At 34.6% G+C, this 23728-nt stretch overlaps 1 protein-coding gene across 1 annotated transcript; it reads right to left on the reverse strand.

Moving 5' to 3' along the window:
- Positions 1-257: 257 nt before the first annotated feature.
- On the reverse strand, positions 258-5413 carry LOC107864098 (3-oxoacyl-[acyl-carrier-protein] synthase I, chloroplastic). The gene is made up of 8 exons (XM_047413941.1): positions 4980-5413; positions 2335-2693; positions 1806-2237; positions 1516-1689; positions 1327-1440; positions 949-1050; positions 801-867; positions 258-580 (listed from the first exon to the last, which is right to left on the reverse strand). Exons 1-8 carry the CDS (start codon positions 5128-5130, stop codon positions 513-515), a joined length of 1467 nt encoding a protein of 488 aa, XP_047269897.1. The 5' UTR covers positions 5131-5413; the 3' UTR covers positions 258-512.
- Between the last annotated feature and the right edge of the window lie 18315 nt (positions 5414-23728).

A 23728-nucleotide genomic window follows, 5' to 3' on the forward strand; every position in this document is an offset into this window, starting at 1 on the left:
TAAATGATACTAGAGGATCGAGGCGAGCGCGACCATCGCAAGAAAATTAATTTGGATAGAGTTATACATATATGCCTCGTTGACATATAAGAGCATTCGAAGATTTTAAGTTGAATGCTCAGATTCTTTCATTTCGAGCATGGATGGTTAGAAAATAAAACTAGAGGATCGAGGCGAGTTCATGTGTCACATATCACATTATACTGAGCTAAGTTCCTATAAATCTTGGAAAGCTTGATGTATAACTAGTTCAAGAATGATTGTAATTGAGAAGTTTATTGATGGAACAATTCCTTATTCATAAATCTGGCATTTGCTGTGGGAAAAATAGACAAACTCTCTAAGATTTGAATTATATAATTTGATACAAGTGAAGCTTGCTCGAGTGGTTGAGCACTTCTAGCACCGATTGTATGTTGAGGGTTCAAGTCAACGCTGGAGGGTTAGTGATAGAGAACACTGTTGATCCTCCTGGGGTGCGGTGGATCTTTAAGAAAATTATGAGCTTTTGTTCAAGGTTTGTAGGGTGCAAAAACAACCACAGAATTATGCCCTCCGAATCCGAATGAATTGGAGATACCTGCAAAAGAAAATGAAAAAGGATTACATGATGCTAGTGTGAATATCTATGTTGGTCGGACTCTCCAAAAATGTTGCTGCACCGTACTGTTGGATCCTCCAACAATGCATCTTTGAAAAATCCGAGCAACGTACTCTCTGTCTATGAGTTCTCATTCTTTCCCTTTTCTGTGGGTACTTTATTACTACTTAGCTATCTGTTAAGTGAGAATTGAACATACCGACGTTCACTTCATGTTGTTTCTTCACATTTGGAACAGTGTCAATTGTAACCTCATGTTCTAAGTTCTACACATAAAAAGAGAGAGAAATAAGTTTCGGTATGGTTGCTGATCAGAACATGTATAAAGAGGAGTCAGTGAGTAGTACATATTGATTGATGGTTGGATGAAGCCATCCTGTTGTGATCGCCTTGATGGTTGCAATGGCTTCAAGTCCACCAGAAGCCCCGAGTCCATGACCAATCATCGACTAATAAGTAACAGCAACAAATGTAACTTGCTTTAGTAGTTAAGTAGCCATTGCCATTCAAATATTTGGATCAAATGAGCTTCACATAACAACAGAGTAATCGTTTTAAACCAGCTAACGATAATAGTCTAGCAGATCAGTCTTGTAATGCTGATCATTCAATAGGTTGCAATTGTCCTACTTAAAAAAACAGATTGATTCTTTCCCTTAAGAGACGCGAGGGCCAGTGGACACATTTTCCTTAGTCATCGTAAGCAAAATAACGGTTGTGTTTACCTTTGTCCCATTCATTTTGATTTCCGAGGTATCCTTGAAGACCTTCTTGATGGCATTGACCTCAGCCAAATCTCCAGCAAGAGTAGATGTTGCATGAGCATTTATATAGTTCACCTATTCAGAGTTAATTCAATGATACATGTATATCAGAATCTAAATAGGTATGACATTTTCTATGAACAATGTTACCTCTTCTGGGGAAACTCCCGCATCTACCAAACTCATTACTATGCAAGACGAAACTCCAAGTCCATCAGCACGAGGATCGGTTATGTGATGAGCATCACACGTGATAGCACCTCCCAAGTATTCCGCTATGATAGGAGCACCCCTTTTCAAGGCATGCTCCAAATTTTCCATCACCTGTTCATGTGAAATAACTCGATCAAGTCAATATAGCAGTACCAATCAATGATTTTTTAACAACCGTGACTTAGATAAGAGGCGGAGGAAAACAATAAGTAGTTGAATAGGTATACCAGGACACCGGAGCCTTCACCAATGACAAATCCATCACGATTCCTGTCCCATGGCCTTGAAGCCTTTTCATATTCATCATTTCTTTGAGACAAGGCTCGACAAGCTATGAGACCACCAACACCAATAGCCGAAATAAAAGCGTCCGTTCCACCTGCTACCATGATATCCGCTTCGCCTCTTCTAATGTGATTTGCAGCTGCGTAAAAGCAGTAATTGGCAGTTGCACAAGCCGTTGAAATAGAGTAAGTTGGTCCCATTAGTCCAGTGTCTATAGCCAACAATGCTGATCCCATGTTAGTGATTGAGTAAGGAATGAAAAATGGATTAATTTTCTTGTATCCTCTTTGCACCAAGGCTTCCACCGCATCGGTGAAAACTTTTGAACCCCCCATGCTCGACCCAACCAAGACACCGATCCTTGTTTTGTCCATCTGCAGCACACAAATTCAAGAAACTTTCCTCACATTTACGCTTTTGATCATTTGCAACTCAAAATTTGTACTACCAAGAACCAATAAATAAACTCACAGTATCAAGAACTTGTTGGCCAAGGTTAGCATCTTCGAGGGCCCTTTTCCCAGCAACAAGACAATATCTCCAGCAGTCATCCAAGCGACGATCATTCTTTCCGTCTATGTAGCCTTCAGAGGAGAAATCACGAATCTGTCCCGCGAACCTAACTGTGTAACTTGAGGCATCAAATCTGTCTATTAAACTGATTCCACTTTGTCCCTCGAGAAGTTTGTTGTAAAAATTATCGATATCACTTCCAAAGACTGAAACAAGGCCCATTCCGGTTATGACAATCCTTTTCTTCGGGTCCGTCTCTCTCTTAGGAGCTGAGACAGCTGGAGAAGCCATGGCCCTGATTCTTCCACATTTTACAGCTATTTTGAAATATTTCAGTAGATTAGAATCCTTCATGATAAAATCAAAGAAGATGGAAACAAACCAAAGTTTACCACAAAGTATATGCTCATGATAAGGCGGGAAAACTAAAAGCTACGAATCACAACACACTATGATAATAAGAAAAATGCAACATCAACACAATTTTGAAGAGTCATTGAATTGATGAAATATTTTGATAACATAAGATTTGTTGGGTTGAAGGTGTATGTGTGAATGGAAAATGGAGGGAAAATAGTGGAGGGAAAGAGAGACACTAAAATGGAAAGTGTACTCTTTTTGAGGGAAAGTTCACTAATTCTCCCACATTGGTGAGAGAAGGGAACTTTGAAGTGTTTATAATGAGGCAAGAACAAGGTGGTGCCTTGCGCTGTCGTCGCTCGCTCGGCTTTAGATTTAGAAAATGATTGATGAGATCTATTTTTTTAGACGAATTTTATTTGAAACTTGTTTTACAAGTGAAATTTTAATCCAAAATTCAGGTAGAATTGTTTTTCTCCAAGTGTGGGCGCATTTCGGACGCCATGCAAACGCATACGCAACGCATCTCGAACGGATACGACTCGAAACCCTTCGAGGTAAAAAGCAAATTGTTTCGCGCTGTAGTGCGATCTGCGTGCGCACTTCGATGACTTTCGGGCGCAGGTGCAGCGCAGATGCTCACTGGAATTCGGACAGTGTCACCTGCGGCCGCAGATCGAGCGCAGTTCCAGCACAGACTGGGCGCAGATGACGCGACTGTACTGAATATGTGCCTTTTTGCTGAACCAGCGCATCCTTTCCAAAAGGACAGATTAAAGACTATAAATACCTGATATATTCCTCTGGTATAGACATAATTTTTGACAGGAAAACACTCTTCATATCTTCAAAAACTCGTTGTGATCATTAGTTGTTGAGTGAGTTCGACGAATCCAACTATTTGAGGTACTGCTATAGTTGGATTGAAAACCATTTTATCCTGGGAGGAAAATTCCATAACCTCGGGTACAGTGAGGGAAATTATTCCTTAAGGACACTCCGTGAAGTCGGGGGACTTGGCTTTACATTTATGTTTCATCTCATTTATGAAAAATAACGCACTTGGATAGATTATTCATAATCTTGTGTTGAAGGTGTTAAATAACTTCGTAAGTGTTCTTGTTTTGAGACTTGAACTTGTTGAACTTCTTGAGCCTATATACAGATTCTTGTACTCAAAACCATTCAAAAAAAACAAGATTGAAATTAGTAAAACAAACACTAAGAAGAGAAATTTACGTTATTCATGAACTATTGTGCTTTCTATCTTTCTTTATATATTCTAACATTAATATCTACTAGTGCATTTCTATCTTCTCTTTTATTGAATGCTAAGCATATAAAAAAGAAACTTGTAAGCCAAGAGAAAGATATCATCAAACTCCAATATTCAGAATCCAAAAAAAAGAAGAAGAAAGGGGTAAGCCGGTGCACGAAGCATCTTGGGTTCATACAGGGTCGGGGAAGAGCTGTACCCTAAGGGGTATGATGTAAGCAGGCTGTCTTGATGCAAACATCAGTGGCTGATTCCACGACTAGTCCATGTGATCTACCATTCACATGGAGACAACTTCCCACAGTATATTTGGAAACAGTAATCACTAAAATATCCAACAGAGTATTCAAAGAAACATTATCAACAAAAACAACAACACACCTTGTGCGATCACACAGACCTTACTTTTACCTTGTGTGAAGTAGAGAGAGCTATTTCCGATAGACAAACATCAAAGACATCAAAATTCACAAGTGAGATTTGGAGAGTGTCAGTGTACAAAGATCTTACCCCTAGGGCCTTACTTTGTGAGAGGTAGAGAAGCTGTTTCGGATAGGAAACATCAAAGACATCAAATTCCCACAAGTAGGGCTTGGAGAGGATCAATGTCCATAGACCTTACACCTACCTTGCATGAGGTAAAGAGCTGTTTCCGATAGATAAACATCAACGTATTAAATTCCCACATTTTCTCCACAGTGTTAAGCAATTATTAACACCACTTTTTATACCTTATGACACAATATCAAATCAAATACTAGATTTTGTTGGCTCTACTGAACCTATTGCTTTCAGCTCGAACTATGCATACATATGCAAAGTTAAAAAAATAAATTAAAATGTATCTAGTACACTAACATGACACTCATTCCAAGCTTACTAACTTTAAATTCTGAGTACGTCTCTATCTACTCAATTATCATAAATAAAATACGATAAAAAATTATCAAGAAGATCATAATAATACCTTTTGGCTTATAAGCAACAGAGCTTGCTGGCATTTGTACAGTTTCAATAGCTCTAAGTCCATTATACTGTAAATGAAATCCTACATTGATTCTTGATTCTTTCTTCTTCAATATCAAATTAGAATAACAACTACTAGTAATACTACTCATCTTCTCAAACACGAGAAACTAAATCTTTTTTTTTTTTTTGCTTAATAATTGTATCTTGTATACTAACATATCATGTTGGTAATATATAGGAAAATAGAAAGACAACTCATAGAGAAATAGGAAAATTGAAAGACAACTCATAGAGTAATAGCGTGATTCGCCAAGCTTTTAACGTCAGCTTATTTTCAAAAGTATTTTTCAATAAAATACTTTTGGCAAAGAAGCAATTTATATTTAATCAATAAATTTAAAAATCATTTTTAACAGCAATTAGTATTGAACTAAGCTTTTTAAAAAATATTTTATATTTATAGGAAAACCTACATTTTTCTGGCCTATGAAAAACCATTAAAATAAGTACTTTTTTTAAAAAAATAAATTTGCCAAAATAGGCTAACAAAGTTGGTTTCTTCTAGAGTTTTTATGCAAATAATATTTGGAGAATCCGCACAAAAATAGTACTCCATTAATATTTGTATATCATTAATTTAATACACAGATTATTATAGGTGGTAAATGATATAGAAAATACAGTCATATCACCTTTTAAATACTAATTAATTCAATATAATAATTGTAATTAATAACCAAGAATAAAATAAATAAATAAATAAATTATTCATTGATTTTCAAATCAACCAAATATTATTGAATACTATTTATTTTTAATACAATGATAAGTAATAGTTATGATTTTTTCCATAAGACCAAACAAGTGAAACACTTAAATATTATTGAATACTTCTCCCTCCGTTGATTAATCTGTTAGAGCCATCACATTAACTTTCTTTATTACTGCTATCAAGTCTAGTGGCGTAGCCACATATAGAATGGTCAGTTGGAAGAAAAATTATATTAGATATATAGTAGATTATACAAAATTTATATGTTAATAAATATATATTAAATTTTAAATACCTTTAACGAACTTTCTCGCTTCGGCATTATCAAGCATGTTACAATCTCTCTATTTTTACTCTCATTGTTGAATAGAAATCCAGAGACGCACCTTAAGCCCTAACAAAAAATTGTCAGATGACTCTTGCTCAGTTAATAGACTCTTCTTCTAATTTTCGAATGTTTGATTCTAACAAACAATTTAGTTTTTATTCATAGGATTAAGCTTGATTTGTGAATAATATTCTTCTTTACCTTTTCTATTAGTTTGTTCTTTATGCATGTTTTTGTATACTTTTTTATGTTATTTGTCCTTTGTGATAGATAATTAAGACAAGTTTTGTTGTTTCTGCGGTTTGAGTTCAAAGAATAACCCTTTCATTATTATCATTTTAAAAGAAAAGCAGCTAAATTTAAATGTTAATTTATTATATAAATGCATTTATCATTTTAATTGTTATGTTTCTGATGCTTATTATCTTTTTATGTTTTATTTTGACTCAAATAATGAAGGTTATTGAATGATGATCGATACGTGGGAGTTGATATCGGCAATAGATCGAAAGATTGTGCATTAATTTTGAATTTTTTTCTTTATTTTTTTAATGATTAAATTCGTAAAAATAATTTTGTATTTTTTTTTGGGTAAACAACTTAAATCCCAACACTTTGCTACATAATTACCCTCTCTCCCAACTTTTATATTAATTACTTAAAATCCTGCATATGATACATAAGTTTGGTTCGGATACATAACCGAAAGATACATAACTATCAAAGTAATTGACAAATAACAATAAAAGAGTAAATAATGGAGCAATTAATGCGATTCTGGTTGAGCAATTATATCTCTTTAATTCCTCCATCACAAGCCTTTTATCTTTCCCCTTATACTGCAAAGCTTCCTCTTTAATCTTTCAATAGCTGTAACAATAATTAAAAATAATAAATAAATAATTAAATTCCAAAAATAATTTAGAAAATTAAAAAAAACAGAAGAAAAAACAAAATTTACTATGTATCAGAAGCAGTGATATATCTCATACATAAATAAAGTTCAAATAAAGTTGAATGTATTGGATGAAAAAAAATACAAATCAATTTCAGCATTTACTATGTATCATAAGCAATGATATATCTCATACTTATGTATCATACTCATAATGTTTAATGTATCAGGTGTAAAACAAAATAAAACTCACATACAATTTTCAGCATGTATCATATAATCTAAAAATTTGACAAAATTAGATCTATGTATCATAATAAGTATATTACATGTATCATGTATAAAATTGAACCATAATCACATATATGTTGTAGGTCAAAGTCATTGATAGGCACTCAAACTTGTTGCCAAAATTCACTTAGACATCTAAACTAAGGCCTGTTCCTATCAGACCCTTAAACCCCCCACATTTTGTTCCAATTGGACATTTTTTTCGCTGTTCTCATCAGCTTGTTCGCGCAGGTCTCCAAACGCAGCTGATGTGGAAAGTTGTCCACATAAAACTCTCCACGTGGATAAACTAAATCCACATATACTTATTACATTTTAAATGAAAAAAAATTATTTTGGCCATTTATTTCTCTCTCCCCGTTAACTCTCTCTCTCCCCATTAACTCGCTCTCAGATAACCCTAAAATTAACCCTAATTTAACGAAAATTCCACTCAAATCGAAGGGGAAATTTGGGGGTTTTCCACAGATCTTCCTCGTGTAAGTGTTATTATGATTTATATTTGTTAAATTTTGTTGAATTTTAGCATATTTCAGTTTTTAGGGTTTTGAAATTTCACTGTTAGGACTGTGATTTTGGGAATATTCCGTCTCTTTCTTAACATGCATTAAGGTTGTAGGTTTTAGCTTATTGGTGTGTACTTTAAGTATATTCCGTTAACTAACTTTGAATTCTTACTCTTTTGTTGCAGGTGGCATAACAAATGGAGATAATATTCACAAAATTTCACCATAGGGGATCTTTTTTCAATAAGGGTGTCCCTACATATGTTGCAAGTTGTGTGCCAAAGCTAAGGTATATTGACAAGGACCACTTTTCCATGCTGGAATTGTTATTTTATACTAAAGAATTAGTGTATGACAGTTATAGGGGGTTTTATTATCAAGATGCAGTAACTAAGCAGTTCAACTTGGTGAAGAGTGACAGACATCTCGTTGAACTAGTTAAAGACTTAAAACATGAGGGCTCTATTGATTTTTATGTCTATCATGTTTTAGATGAACTAATTCTTGACCCCGATGGTCCCACTGATTTTTTACCTGCATCTAATATTATTGAGTGTGTAGACCTAGAAAGAGAAAGTGTTGGTGTTGATGATAGTGCTAACATAGAGAGGGAATCTGTTAGAGTAGAGGAAGAGAGAGAGGCTGATATAAAAGATTTTAACCTAGAAGATATTGAGATAGAGAATGTTAACTTAGGTAAAGAGAGGGAGACTCATGTAGAAGATGTTGGAGTAGAAGAAGGTGATGAGGCTAATATAGAAGATATCCATGTAGAAGATGTTAACCTAGAAGATTTTGGTGTAGAAGGAGGTGATGAGGCTGATGTACAACATATTCATGCAGAAGATGTTAATAGGCTAGCAGATGAGTTGTCAGATTACTTGAGTAGTGATTCAGATCTTGGAGATATTCCTTCAGAAGATGGCTTAGATGTTGATGAGGATTTGAGGGCATTTAGACAAGAAAAAGGAAAAACAAATACAACAAGAAAGAAAGAAATCAAAAAGCAAGAAAAAAGGTTGTTGAAACTGAACAAGTACCTGTGAGAGTTGCTGGTTGTGTAGATAAAGTCTTTGGGGATATTGGTAAAAATAAGGCTAGCAAATATTCTGGAAAGTTGGGTGGAGATGAGGAATATCTTAATAGTTATGATTGTTGGAGTGAAGGTAGTGAAGATATAGATGTGGATACTGTTAGAAGAGTAGATCTACCTAGAAGAAGAAGAAGTAAGAAAACTAGGTATGACAAAAATTGTGAGTTTTCTGTGTTTGAGCTTGGGATGATTTTTGAGGGTGTAAAACAGTTTAGAAAAGCTGTTGCAGATTATGCTATAGAGTATAGAAGGCAGTTGAAGTTAAAACCTAATGAAAAATAGAATAAGGGTGAAGTGCATTGCAACCAATTGCAACTAGTTGCTGTTTGCTTCTACTGATTGGGATTCAAGTGATTTTATTGTGAAGAACTATAACTCTATTCACAAGTGTATACCTCTAAACAAGAACAAGATGTGTGATTCAAAGCTGGTTGCTAAAAAGTTCAAGAAGAGAATTGTTTCTCAGCCATACATTAGGATTTGGGAAATTCAGGATTTGGTAAGAGAGGTGTTGGGTCTTTGTGTAGGTAAAACTATTTGTTTTAGGGCTAAACAGATTGTTATGAGGGAGAATATGGGAGATTGAAAGCTGGAATTTGCCAGATTATATGACTATGCAGCTATGATCAAGACAACAAATCCTGGAAGTTCTTGTTAGATAAAAATTGACAAAGAAACTGAACCAGGGAAGAGCCTCTTTGTTTATTTCTATATGTGCTTTCATGCCTTCAAGAAAGAATGGTTAGATGGGTGTAGGAAAATTATTGGTTTTGATGGATGCTTTCTAAAAGAAGCTTGTAAGGGTGAGTTATTGGTTGCTGTGGGGAAAAATGGTAACAACCAAATGTATCCTATTGCATGGGCAGTTGTAGATACTGAAACAAAACATAGCTGGGATTGGTTCATAAGGCATCTGATTGGTGATCTAAATCTGGGAACTGGTGAAGGGTTGATTGTAATGTCAGACCAACAAAAGGTACTATTACTTAATTATTTTTCTCATTACTTGACTTTATTTTCCAATAATATTCCTGTTTTAATAATACTTGATACTTATTACAAGGTCTTGTTCCTGTTTTGATGGATCTGTAACCAAATGCTGAGAGAAGAATGTGTGCTAGACATATTTGGAGCAATTGGCATGTGCACTGGAAAGGAGAAGAGAGAAGAAAATAGTTTTAGAGATGTGCAAAAGAAAGCTTTGAAGTAAAGTTTAGAGAGGAGATGCAAGCAATGTCAAATCTAGGTCAGAAAGAAATAACTGAGGACGTGTTAGTTAATCCTCCTACTTCTTGGTGTAGGGCATATTTCAAAACACATTCCAAATGTGATGTTGTAGAAAATAACATGTGTGAGACTTTCAATTCTTGGATCTTAGCTTCTATACATAAATTCATAATCGCAACATTAGAGGATATCAGGCATAAAATGATGAATAAACATGTAGATATGATCAAATTTGCAGAAACATGGATTTCAGACATTGCACCTATGGTAAGAACTATTTTAGAAGCTAATAAGGAATATTCAAATAGGTGTAGAGTATTATGGAATGGAGTTAATGGTTTTGAAATTGGGGATGGGGGTTACACATTTGTTGTTCACTTGGACAAGAAGTATTGTAATTGTAGGTTATGGATGTTAAGAGGTATTCCTTGTCCTCATGCCATTTGTGCTTATTATTACTTGAATGAAGATCCTGATCAGCATGTAGAGCACTGGTATAGTAAAGAAACCTTTCTTAAGTCTTATAGCCATTTCATGCAACCAATTACCAACATGAGAACGTGGCCGGAAACCCCAAACCCATCAATTGAACCTCCAAAACCAAGAAAGATGCTAGGCAGACCTGGCAAAAATAGAAGAAAGAGCAAGGATGAGCCAAAAAAGTGGGGCAAACTCTCAAAAGGTGTCAAGATCACCTGTTCAAGGTGCAAGCAAGTTGGCCATACAAGACTATGTGTGCCAAAATGGTAAGCCTTAAATGAATTTTCATAATACTTTGTAAAGTTAACATATTTCTTAAATTTTTATATTTATGTTTGTATGTTAGAATGGTATGGGAAGCAGTAATAGTAGTCAACCTATTACTTAGCCTGCAACTTCATGGAATCCACCACCACCACAATCAAGTTCTATTTGTGGTGACACCAGTGCAATGGCAAGAGATACCTACACTCTAAGTCAGACAGCAAGAGTAAGTTATATATGTTCTGCTACCTTAATATTCCTCTCCTTCTTAATATTATTATTAAAAACTGTTGAAAATATTATGTTGCATTTATTCACAGTCAAACTCCTCCTTTCATACATATGCAACTACATAATCCAGTTAATCAGGATCTATTTGTGCTGACACAGCTGCTGTGCCAAGACCACCTCAAATAAAGGTGTCAAATGCTGCTGGTAGAGGTCAAGCTGCTGCTGGTAAAGGTAAATGTAGTTTTGGTAGGGGTCAATGTGGTGTTGACAGGGTAGGTGGTTTTGGTAGGGGTCAATGTGGTGCTGATAGGGGAGGTGGTTATGGTCGGGGTCAATGTAGTATTGATAGGAGAGGTGGTTTTGGTTGGGGTCAACGTGGTGCTGATAGGGGAGGTGGTTCTTGTAGGGGCCAATGTGGTGTTGAGAGGGGAGGTGGTTCTGGTAGAGGTCAAGGAGGGATTGGTAGAGGATTGGCAAGAAAAATAGCCAATGCAAGAGGGACCCCATTTGAAAGTGGAAGAAATACTTCTTCTAGTCAAGTACCACCTTTGCCATCCAACAAGAGGCCATACAATGCTACCTCATTTGTTGCTGCTACTGCATACAAAGGCCTACAACTGGTTTTGGTGTTTACTCTGATCCAAAAACTGGAACCCAAGTGTACAATGTATTTCTCTCTGTCTCATTATTTACCTATAACAATGTTTTTATTCAAGTTTTCAATGTTCATTGTCTTACAATTATTTCTAATTTTGCAGCCTGGTACATCAACTGAAAGGGTTCTTTATGGGGGTATAAATTTAAAGAGTGCTTCATCAATCAATATAGATATTGGTTTTAAACCTAGTGGCCTAAAATTGAATGGAAAAGATGCAGTCACCAACACACAATTGCAACAAATGAAAGCAAATAAGAGAAAAAAAGTGGATGCAACCAAGTTTTCTTCATCAGTTGGATCTTCCAAGAAGTAGTTCATTTAGAAATGATTTTTACTGTAATCAGGGTTAATGACTTTGAACAAATTGTGTTACTAGTGTTTGAACAACTTTTTCTTATGCAGCAGTTAATGATTTTGGTGTATGGTGCAGTTGAACACTATTATGCTCAATGTTGAGCTTTATTTGAACACCTTGTTTACTGTATGTAGTTTTTAGCTCAATTTTGAGATGTATTAATATGATATCCAGCTGCTTGCACTTTTAGTTCAATCTTGAGCAATTTTAATGAGATGGATGTGATGCTTCTAATATAGTTCATTTTTATCAATACCTTCAATAGTTACAAATAGGCTATATGGTTAAGTAGCTGCACAACTAGACACAAAGTAGCCAATTGACAATGAGATTGTCATACAAAACATGTGGATTTATTTAAACAACTACTACAAACTACTACTACTACAAACTAACCAAACAACTACAACAAACTACTACTACAAACTACTACTACTGCTACAAACTAACCAAGCAACTGCAACAAACTAACCAAGCAACTGCAACAAACTACTACTACAAACTACTACTACTACTACTACTACAAACTAACCAAGCAACTACAACAAACTACTACTACTACTACTGCTACAAACTAATCAAGCAACTACAACAAACTACTACTACTACAAACTAACCATTACAAATTCATTACGAACTAAACTAACCAAACAACTACAACAACTAGCCACTACACCATATTAAAGAACCACTTTACAGTAATAACAATGAGAAGAAGTAGAACAAGTCTATTCAATTTGAGCTTAGCATATTCCCTTTCAAGTTTAATTTTTTTGAGTTTTTGCCTCAATGAAATCAACTTCTCTTCACTATCTTTCAATTTCTCACACAAAGTGTCCCTCTCTTGTTCAACCTCTCTGAGATTTTGCTTCAATCGATCACATAAATTTTCACCACCTTTGCACTTTATCATTAAGCTTGATTCTACCTCAGGATATTGATGCACAGAAATTGAAGGTTTTGGATCAATCCATCTAAAGTACCCACATCCACCATTTTTCTAAAATGTAAAAACCAAAGAATAATTAAAAAACCACCAAAAAAAATATAATTAAAATCCGTCAAAATGATACAAACCTTTGGAACTTTACATCCAAAAAATTTACGACCAGGATTTGATGGAGTCCTTGAAGTTCTTAATGGACAAAATTCAGAACAATAACACAAATTAGGAACCTCAATGTTAACGGATTTTTCCGACATTCTCATGGAAAATGAAAGAAAAAATTGATTTAAGAGAAATTATGAGATAAATTTGATAGTGAGATGAGAGAAGTTGAGAGGAAAATCAGCTATGGAGGAGAGAATAAAGAAAGAAGAAGATGAAATTAGGTTAAAAATAGAGGGAAATTGAAGGGGGTGACAAAAGTAACGTTAAATAACGTTAACTTTTGCCACATAGACAACTTTTTCACAAGTCACACGTCACCCGTGACTAAACAACACGTGCAGTACCACGTAGGCCAAAAATGCCAAATTGGAACAAAATGTGGGGGGTTTAAGGGTCTGATAGGAACATGCCTTAGTTTAGTTGTCTAAGTGAATTTTGGCAACAAGTTTGAGTGCATATCGATGACTTTGGCCTATGCTGTATTATGAATCATAAAGCAACAACCTTGAATCTATGTATTAGATGCAGTATATTAAAGGTCAAAGGCATCGACAGACACTCAAACTTGTTACCAAAATTCACTGAGACACCTAAACTAAGGCCTATTCCTATCAAACCCCAAAACCTCCCACATTTTGTTCCAATTGGGCCTTTTTTTTTTTTACTAATTTACAAATAAAAAGATGCCAAGTGGCATTGAGGGCCCCAAAATTTTTTTAATAACAATTTTTTTTTAAACACTAAAGGCCCTTTTTAATAAAACAAAAAGCATTAGGGGGTCCCAATTTTTTTTTTAATAAAACAATACGCTGGGGGGATGGGGGTAGGTGGGGGAGTTTTATTTTTATTTTTTAAAATTTTTTATAATTTCTTTTTAATAATTAGTTTTTTATTTTTTAAATAATTTTATAATTTCTTTTTTATAATTAGGCAAAAAAGCATTAGGGGGTCCCAATTTTTTTTCTTTTAATAAAACAATACGCTGGGGCTGGGGGCTAGGGGTAGGTGGGGGAGTTTTATTTTTATTTTTTAAAAAATTTTATAATTTATTTTTAATAATTATTTTTTATATTTTAAATAATTTTATAATTTCTTTTTTATAATTAGGATTTTATTTTTATTTTCTAAATAATTTTATAATTATTTTTTAATAATTTGGATCCTCAATGCCATTTTTTATTTTCATTTTTTAAAAATTTTTATAATTTTTTTAATAATTAATTTTATTTTTAAAAAAAATATATTTTTTTAAAATAATCAATTTTTTATTTTTATTTTTCAATAATTTTATAATTATTTTTCATAATTTATATCCTCAATGCCATTTTTTATTTTCATTTTTTAAAAAGTTTTATAATTTTTTTAATAATTAAGTTTTTCTTTTTTTTTTAAATAATTATTTAATATTTTGTTTCATTTTTAAAAAAAAATTATAATTTTTTTAAATAATTAATTTTTTATTTTTATTTTTTACATAATTTTATAATTATTTTTTCATAATTTTTATCCTCGCCATTTTTTATTTTCATTTTTTAAAATTTTTTATAATTTTTCTTAATAATTATTTTTTTAAAATAATTTTTTAATAATTTATTTCATTTTTGTAAAAGAATTATAATATTTTTCAAATAATCAGTTTTTTTTAATTTTTTAAATAATTTTAAAATTATTTTTTAATAATTTCCTCAATGCCATTTGTATATACTTTTTACAAACAATTATAATTAATTTTTAATAATTATTGGACCCACAATGCCACGTGTCAGCTTCCAATTAGCTTATTTTTCCACGTCATCACGTGTGTGCAACAAACACTTTGAGCTTTTTGTTGATAGGGAAAAAAAGGCCCAATTGGAATAAAATGTGGGGGCTTTAGCGGCCTGATAGGAACAGGTCTTAGTTTAGGTGTCTAAGTGAATTTTGCCAACAAGTTTGAATTCCTATCGATGACTTTGGCCGTATATTAAATGTATCAGATGCAGTATATTGAATGTATCATATCTATAAAGAAACAAAAAATCACTTGTAAAAATTTATGATGTATTAGAACGCATGCATTGTCATGAAAATTGATTTTTTGTAACTTACTTCTTCCTCTTTGCAGATGCAATAATCGATAACTTCTTCATCATAATAAGTATATTACATGTGTTACCATTTCCAACAACTACTTCATTTAACATGATAATGAAATTGTGGAATTAAAAAAGAAAGTTAATGGTAAAAAGATAGAGTTGTTAGATTTAATTTAGTAGATGAGAACATGGTAGAAGTTTAAGAAAAATTAATGAAAATTGTAACTTGAATATTGAAGTAGAAGATGAAGATGAGAACATGGTGAAAATTTAAAATGGGTGAGTTGAGAAAATAGTGGGATATAGTTCCTAATTTTTGGGCTTGCTTTGTGGCACAATAAGGGGTTGAGGAGAAAATTGAAGGAAATGTGTCTTTTAAGTCTTGAATGAAGGATTGGAGATATTGACCAACAGATAGGGTCAAACATCATCAGGAAACTTGATTAAGTTAATTGTGGACTTGATTAGTATTTTCAAAACTTTCTAATCTTTTCAAAAATATAAATCAACCCAACCCACACCCCTCTTCAATCCAAATCAACCACTCTCTCCTCTCTCTCCAGCTTCTCTCAACTCTCTCCTAACCAACAATTCTGTAAAATTTCTCCCTTCAACCTCTGGCGACAAATAGTCGGGCGAGTTTCTTTTCGACTTTCAACCATCAATCGACTTGAATACTTCTCCAGTGACAACTTCGAGTTTTTCGTCCTCCCATTTCCTTTTTCATAGGTAAAAAATTATGAAAAAACAGAGGAACTTGAGCCAACTACTCTTCTGGTATTGAAATGTGGACTGAATAAAACCCTAATTTCTGGTATTTATGCATTTCTTCTTCTTGTTGTCATACTGTTGATTCAAATTTATTGGTGATTTTTGGTCACAATTGATGTTCTTATAGTGTGTGTGTGTGATGTGTTGGTGTTGCTGGGTTGATTTGTTATTTGTCTTGGTAGAAATGGTATTACAACAGTTGAAACATCTGATGTAATAGATGAAACATATGATGCAATAGATAAAAATCTGATGCAACAGATGAAAAATTTGATGCAACAGGTGAACAATCTAACAGATCATTCATCAGTTGCGACAGACAACTCTTCTGTTTGGAAGAAATCTAAACAATATTGATCCAATAAATAACTAATTAGTGATCTATTTTTATTCTTTCCAATGGTTTACTCTTCATTTGCAACAAATTAGGAATGTTTTTATTCTTTTCAATGGTTTACTCATCCATTGCAACAGGTCGATTATTTTTTGCAACAGATAACATACCTGGTGCAACAGATTAGTGATTCGTTTTTATTTTTTCCAATGGTTTACTCATCCGTTTCAACAGGTTGGTTATATGTTGCAACAGATAAAATACCCAGTACAACAGATTAGTGATCTATTTTTATTGTTTCCAATGGATTACTCATCCATTTCAACGGGTCAGTTATGTGTTGCATCAGAAAAAACACCAGGTGCAATAGATAGTGCTGTTTTTATGGTTCCCATGGATTACTCATCCGTTGCAACAGGTCGGTTATATGTTGCAATAGATAACATACCTGGTGCAACAGATTAGTTGTCTGTTGGAACTGTTATATTACTGTTATGCATTAATCAATTATAATCTATGTTATGTTCCTGTTAATTTAAGATAACATGGCTCCCAAAAGAAAAGAAATCGAATCAAGTCCAAGTAAAGGAACAAGTGCAGCAGCTCAGCTACATCTACCACTCTATGAACTTTCTTTACAAGCGTTATCTCAATCAGGAGCAAAAGATAATGAACACGGGGAGGAGAAATCTTTCAAAAGAGATGATCCAAATGCTAATAGCCCTTCCGCCGAAGAGTTGGTCAAAACCTTCAGCATTGATCGTTATCCTGTGAGAATACAGTGCGATGGTGCCATAGATTTAACGGGTGGTCTCGTGGTTAAGTCATTCATGGGAAAATCTTTCTACGCCTTTAGAAAAATACTTTGAGAAAAAAAATTGGATTCTTATTTCAGGGAAAGCTGCTTTGGGCAATATCTTGATTTGTCAGAGAACAACAATGCTCGTTTCCAGATGAAAATGGTATATGATCTTCTCAAGCTCAGGTTTATGTATGAAAATAAAGATAAGATGGATGAGGTGTGGATAAATTATTGTGGAATGTCTGTTTGTTTTGGTTGGGAGGAGTTTACCATAGTTACCGAACTAAAATGTTATCCTCCTTCTCCTTATCAAGTTATACCTACTCTGATCCAAAAAAAAGCACCCCGTACACCCAAAAAAGGAAAAGGCAAGTCGAGTGATCGTGATGACCTGGTGTCCATTGTTGGTTCAAGCTTCAAACACAAAAATCTGATTAAAGCGTTGGAAGGTATAGGACTTTCAAAGAAGCACAAGCAATCATTATGATTGATTTGGTTTGTACATAATGTTCTTTGGGCGAGAGACGTTAACAACAACATAAGCCTCAGTTTAATAAATCTCTCGGAGGATCTTGAGGCATTTAACAGTTATCCTTGGGGTTATGAAAGCTTCAAAATGACTATCGAATATTTGTTGACTCCGTTAACGCCAAAAACAGTCAACTTATATGGTTTTCCACGGGCCTTCATTTTCTTTTATCATGATATGATTCGTTATTTTTTATTCAATAATGCTTTTAATTTATTGACGTTATGTTATAGACTTAGGCATTTGAAGCCATTCCTTATTTGAGACAACAAGTGAACTACCAGGAAGAAGTTTCCAGTCCAAGAATTCTGAGATGGTTGTCGGCCAAAACCGATAAAAATGAAATTTTTTTTTGATCTTTTCAATCCCCTCAAGGAAGCAGTAAGTCCAATTCTAATCAAGTTTTGGTTTTAATTAATGATTAAATGATTTCATCATTATTCTTAATATATGTACCGATTTATTTTAGATTGTCCATCCGTGGATTGTTCCGACCAACCGAGAGTTGAAGATGTCATTTTTTCTTACTTTACGGTCTTTGCAAACTTTATCGGACCCTAAGGTTGTTGATGGAATAAAAATGGAATTGTTTGGAGCAACAACCATCACAAGAAAAATAATTTTGGAGGGTGGGGCTAATGATGCTCCTCTTACGGTTTTTGAAACAACAAGCCATTATGATTATGATCATAATGATTGTACAAATTTTTCTCCAGATTTTGCCACATCTAACGAATGTTCTTCATGCAAATGTCAAGAATGCAAATTTCAAGACTGCAAGGCGAAACACAATGGAGTGATTAATGCTATTCATGCACTAACTGCTTTTGTAAAGGAATTGACATCTAAGAGGGGTGTCATTCCATCAAAGAGGATTTCATATCCAAACACTCCCCTAGAAATCAAGGCGGCTAAGAGAAGAAGGAAAGACACTTTCAAGGCATCACAATCATAAAAAAAGGCAAGATTGCAATGCCTCTGTCTTTGTCTTGCACCGATGTTCAATGTGCAAGGGCCACAGAAGAGCAGCATGAGCTGAAGAAGGTGAATATACATCATCTGTTCCAAAAAACAAACAGACACATATCTGTTTCAACAGATGATACATCTGTTGAAAATTATTAAACAGATATATACATCTGTTGCAACTGTTGTCTAACCTGTTGCATCAGATTCGTTGTCTGCTTCAACAGATGAGTCTTATATTGCAACAGATGGGTCATCTATTCAAAATTATCATACTGCTCTGATTTACCTGTTTGAATTTATCCCAACAGATAATCCATCTGATGCAACATAAGACTCATTTGTTGTAACAGATGGAAAATCTGTTGTATATCTCTACTTAGCATTGACAATTCTGGATTTTCAGGTGGATGTCACAGCTACTATCAAAGAGCATAATATGACAGTTGATAATCCATCAACTGCTTCTAAAGATGAAAAAAAAGTGGAGCCTGTCAGTTTAGGAGAATAGAAGAATTACCTGTTTAAAGGGTTCAACATCTCGGACGAGGCTCCAAAAAACTAACACAGTTGATCAACGACTATTCAAAATGGATTGCTGATGGGATGTTAAAGCGTTATGCTGGCAGGTACATAAATTAATTCTATGGATATTGGTTTATACAATTCTTGTTGTAAGAACCTGACATTAACACATACAAATCATCATGTAGAAAACAAAATGACGAGCGCTACAAAGTGAACGAATCGAGTCTTGGTTTTTATATGTTCGACTTTGTTGTTGCATATCCTGGAACGAAGAATTGGTTCTATTTGATGTCACAGCCCCAAACTTACTGGAATGATGAGGTTTAAATGTCATACATATTACTATTAATTAATACTTTATTTAATTGTATCTACGTATTGATTTTTTCATCACGTAATCCAAAATGTTTGATAATATGTGCAACACATCGATGTCATTTTTTACTACCTCCAAAAAAAGGCCAAGTTTCAAACATAAGAACAATACAGATACACAACAGGTAATTTTTTGAAAAAAGTTTACATCAATAATGCCTACGATAGGTATTGTCAACAGCAGCCGGAAGTTTTCCGAAATGAGGAATGCTTAATCAACATCATCAAAGGTTTTAGCTTTCTGGCTGGCTTACCTTGGCATTTGGTCGACGAAGTGTACATCCCAATCAATTGTGGTGATGAATTCCATTGGGTGTTGGCTGTCGCTGTTCTAAAAGAGAGGTGCATTCGAGTTTATGACTCGATGTCGCGAAGGAGACATTTCGGGCCATCGTCTGAGATACAAAAGCTGGTCAAAATATTGCCTACTTACCTTGATATGAGTGCATTTTTGGATCAAAAGGTTCTTACTGATTGGTCGACGATTGAAGCATACCGGGATAAAATGGCTAATCCATTTGATGTAAAATATATTGATGAAATTGCTCAACAAACCATTGGTAGCCTGTAAGTTTAAGTGTCATGATTTAGTTTTATTTCAATAAAATTTCACAACGCTTGCATGAACTACAAGATATGGATTATCTATTTTTTTATAACCCAGGGATTGTGGTCCTTTTGTTGCCGCCTATTCCGAGTATTTGAGCGATGGATTACAAGTACCAAATGATGGACTTGATGCCGGATTACTTCACAAAATATATGCTTCTCTTTTATAAAAATATTGAGAAATGAAAGTTCAGAAGCCGTACGCAACCGACGTTAAAGATCCACGACGACCAAAGTCGAATTCCATAGCACTGGATGGAGAACACCTTGTCCATATTGATTAGATCTTTATAGCTTGAGTCCGTCAATGTAATAACCTATTCTCCTTGGTTTAACTTATTGATTTATTTATAAAGTAGATCGTTTGTACTCATAATGATTTTTTTTACATTTCATTTATTTGTTGAGTTATTTCATGTAATTTTTGAAGGCTTCAATTTATTTTATTCTGTCTATGAATATAATTAATTCAGAGTTTTGAACATGTTAATTGAAATGGAGTACTAGATTCAAATATCGCAACATATAATACATCTACTGCAACAGACGACATATCTTATCAGACAGATTTAGACATATGTTGCAACGTGAGATGCAACACGTAGGTCATCTGTTGGAAATTATATAACAGGTCTTCCTACTTTTTTTATTTGCTCCAATAGATTACCGATCAGTTGCAACAGATAAGTTATATGTTGCAACAGATCGTAAATCTTTTACGACAGATAGACGGGAAATATATGCATAACGTAACAAATGACCAACCTATTCAACAGATAATCAATGTGTCACAACAGATACTATATCTATTATGACAGATATAAAATCTGTTGCATTATAAAAATTTAACTTTGCCAGACATAAAAATTACTGCCCCTATATGTATAGTGAATTGGCTTGAAATAAAAATTTGTTATCGTGTTCGTCTCTGTCTTGTACATGTTCTTTTTTATACACGGGATTCAACCATTTAGTTACTACCCTATATTCCCAGACCCATTGCATCTTTCCCATAACGATGTCGCACACACCGATCATTTGTGTGCCGGTCAGCAAACACTTAATGTATGCAAGTGAGTACAGTCCGTACGCTGCACCGGTTGTATTTTTTGGGAGCTGAATGTTCTTATTTTGACCTTCAAAACCCATGATTCCTTCGCCAAGACTTTAGCCGGCAAATGATCCATCAGCTTACTCTGCATCAAAAACTTGGGCAACAACTTCAAGAGTGGCTGCATGTGGGTTAAAAACGTCTTCTCGCTGAACACAGGTAAGTTGCAGTCATAAACCTTAATCTTTCCCTTATATAGTAGTATCTCAATAGTGAGAAAATGGGTGACATCCACGTTCATGGCTGCAAGAATTCTCTTTGTCTTGGTCCAGCTCTTGCTGTGTGGATATGGCCTCTTCTCTCTAACATATTTAATCGCTTCTTCATCCCATTGGAACGTAGAAACTAACTGATCAAATCCCGAGCCACTAGAATCAACTATCTTACAGAGTTTAGCGTACTTATCCTTAAAATTTTTGTAGAAGTTGAGGTCCATTGTCCTATCGGAAGCTTCATAAGTATCCGGGTACGCTAATTGTCTGCCCTTCATGAGGCAGAGAATTTCATCAACATACTGTGGTATAAGAAGATAATTTTTAAATATGTTAGTAACTGTAAAGAATAAAAACACAGTCAAAAGAATCCGATGCAGAGGGTTCTCTAAATCAGTTCACAGATTACCCAGCCAACGTAACTTATGCAACCGATGTGTATTATGTTGCAATAGAATACCAAATTTTTGCAATAGATTACACAGCTGCTATGTAGATTCTTCTTCATGGAGTAGATTGGAAGGGTAGGTTAGCAAAAGTAAAATTACCTTGTCCTCGTACCACATGCACATATTTGTCATATTCAAGAAGTCTTTGGCGGCAAATGAATGCATGGTGTATTCTTTTTGAACCTTTATCTTGATGAATTCTTTCAGTTCCTTCTTCTTCTCCTTGCCAAGCGCCGTGAATATGTCCACCTTCTTTGGCTGCCCCTAAACTTCAACAACTATTGGAGCGGGGGGAGTTGTAATTTTTTCTGATTTCAAAACGGAGAGAATTTGTCTAATTTTTCTTCTCTTCCTCCTAACCTCCACTGTAGGAGTGCATGGTTCCCTTACCTCGTTGGATGGTATGACACCCCTCTTGGATTATAACTCCTCGACAGCTTTAGCCATAGCCTCTAGCTTGTCGAGGATTTTATCTTCTCTGTCCTTGCACACTTTACATTTGCAATGAGAATATGAGGGTGAAGAGGGGTGAGAGAGACCACTGTAACGATGGGAGGGACCAGTGTAGGGGTGAGAGGGAGGGACCAGTGTAGGGGTGAGAGGGAGGACCTGTGCAAGGGGTGTTTTCAAACATATTTATTTTTTGCTGAGCATCAACATGCTCTTAATCACGATTGGCAGCAGAAGCAGAAGCAGGATGGCTGCCATCATCACAAACAACTCCACTAGCAATACCCCCAGAAGAAGTATCCAAATCTGCTGCAGTTTGAGTTTGGTCGTGAAGAGCTTCAACATTAGACTGACCTTGCCTAACTGCTCTTCTTATGGATGTTGATCCATCCAATTCCTTCTTTATAAATCCACCGTTGGGTCTTCTTTTGTATCAACAAGACCCAGAGTAAGAAAAGAAGTCATCCCCAGCTCATCAATGGTAGGCACGATCCAAGGATGCACAAGCTATAAAAAAATGACAGAAGGAATTTAAATTATATAATAATAATTTGCAGTCAGTTGAGTTACATGGGGCTCGGGTTATGTTAACACAGCCAACTTATGCAACAGACGATCTAGCTACCGCAACAGCTGATCTGTATGTTGAAATGGATTGATAATATATTACATCAGAATACCCATCTATTGCATAATTTACAGTAGATGGGTAATCTATTGAGTAGGGTTCAAAGAACATAGCAACATATGGTTAGTCTGTTGTGAAATATGGATCATCTATTGTAACAGATTACCCATCCGTTGCACCAGTTGCAGTTGACGGGTAATCTGTTGCAACAAATGGAATATCTATTTCAATATCTTTCTTTGAGGCAAATTATTTTAGTTGAAAGAAGATGTACTGCATCATCCGAAGGGTTAAAGAGATTAGCCTCGTTAATATTTTTTTTGCTGGTCTCTACTGCAGCCAACCACCTAAGGATCCTTGGATGAGAAAGCTTATTCGGGTAATCCATGAAATGCTTTCCGAGGGGAGGAGTGGCTTTACATGCCCAAGCCTAAAAATTGTAAACTGGAAGCAAGCAAAAAAAAGTCACAAGTATATTCAATATAAATTAATGAATGAGTAAAAATAGAGATCAATTTTACCATGAAAGCCCAAGAAAAGCCGTATAATATGGTCGTCTTTGGCTTTAGCTCTTTCAGTAAATATTTGACAGTCAAGTAGTAGCTCCCTGTAGTGCTTTGGTATGTCTTTATTCTTGAGATTCGCTATCAAATCCTTCACTTTGTAGATAGGTCCAACAATGCCCAACAACCCATCT

The sequence above is a fragment of the Capsicum annuum genome, chromosome 1 (genome assembly GCF_002878395.1).
Source record: "Capsicum annuum cultivar UCD-10X-F1 chromosome 1, UCD10Xv1.1, whole genome shotgun sequence".
NCBI classification, from domain to species: Eukaryota; Viridiplantae; Streptophyta; class Magnoliopsida; order Solanales; family Solanaceae; genus Capsicum; species Capsicum annuum.

Excerpts from the sequence above, each read along its gene's own strand:
- LOC107864098 (XM_047413941.1), bottom strand. The coding sequence starts at position 5,130 with ATGAGTAGTATTACTAGTAGTTGTTATTCTAATTTGATATTGAAGAAG. Across the intron at positions 2,694-4,979 it reads TGTTGCTTATAAGCCAAAAG|CTGTAAAATGTGGAAGAATC; the intron begins GTATTATTATGA and ends ATTTCAAAATAG. Across the intron at positions 868-948 it reads ATCCAACCATCAATCAATAT|AACTTAGAACATGAGGTTAC; the intron begins GTACTACTCACT and ends TTTTATGTGTAG.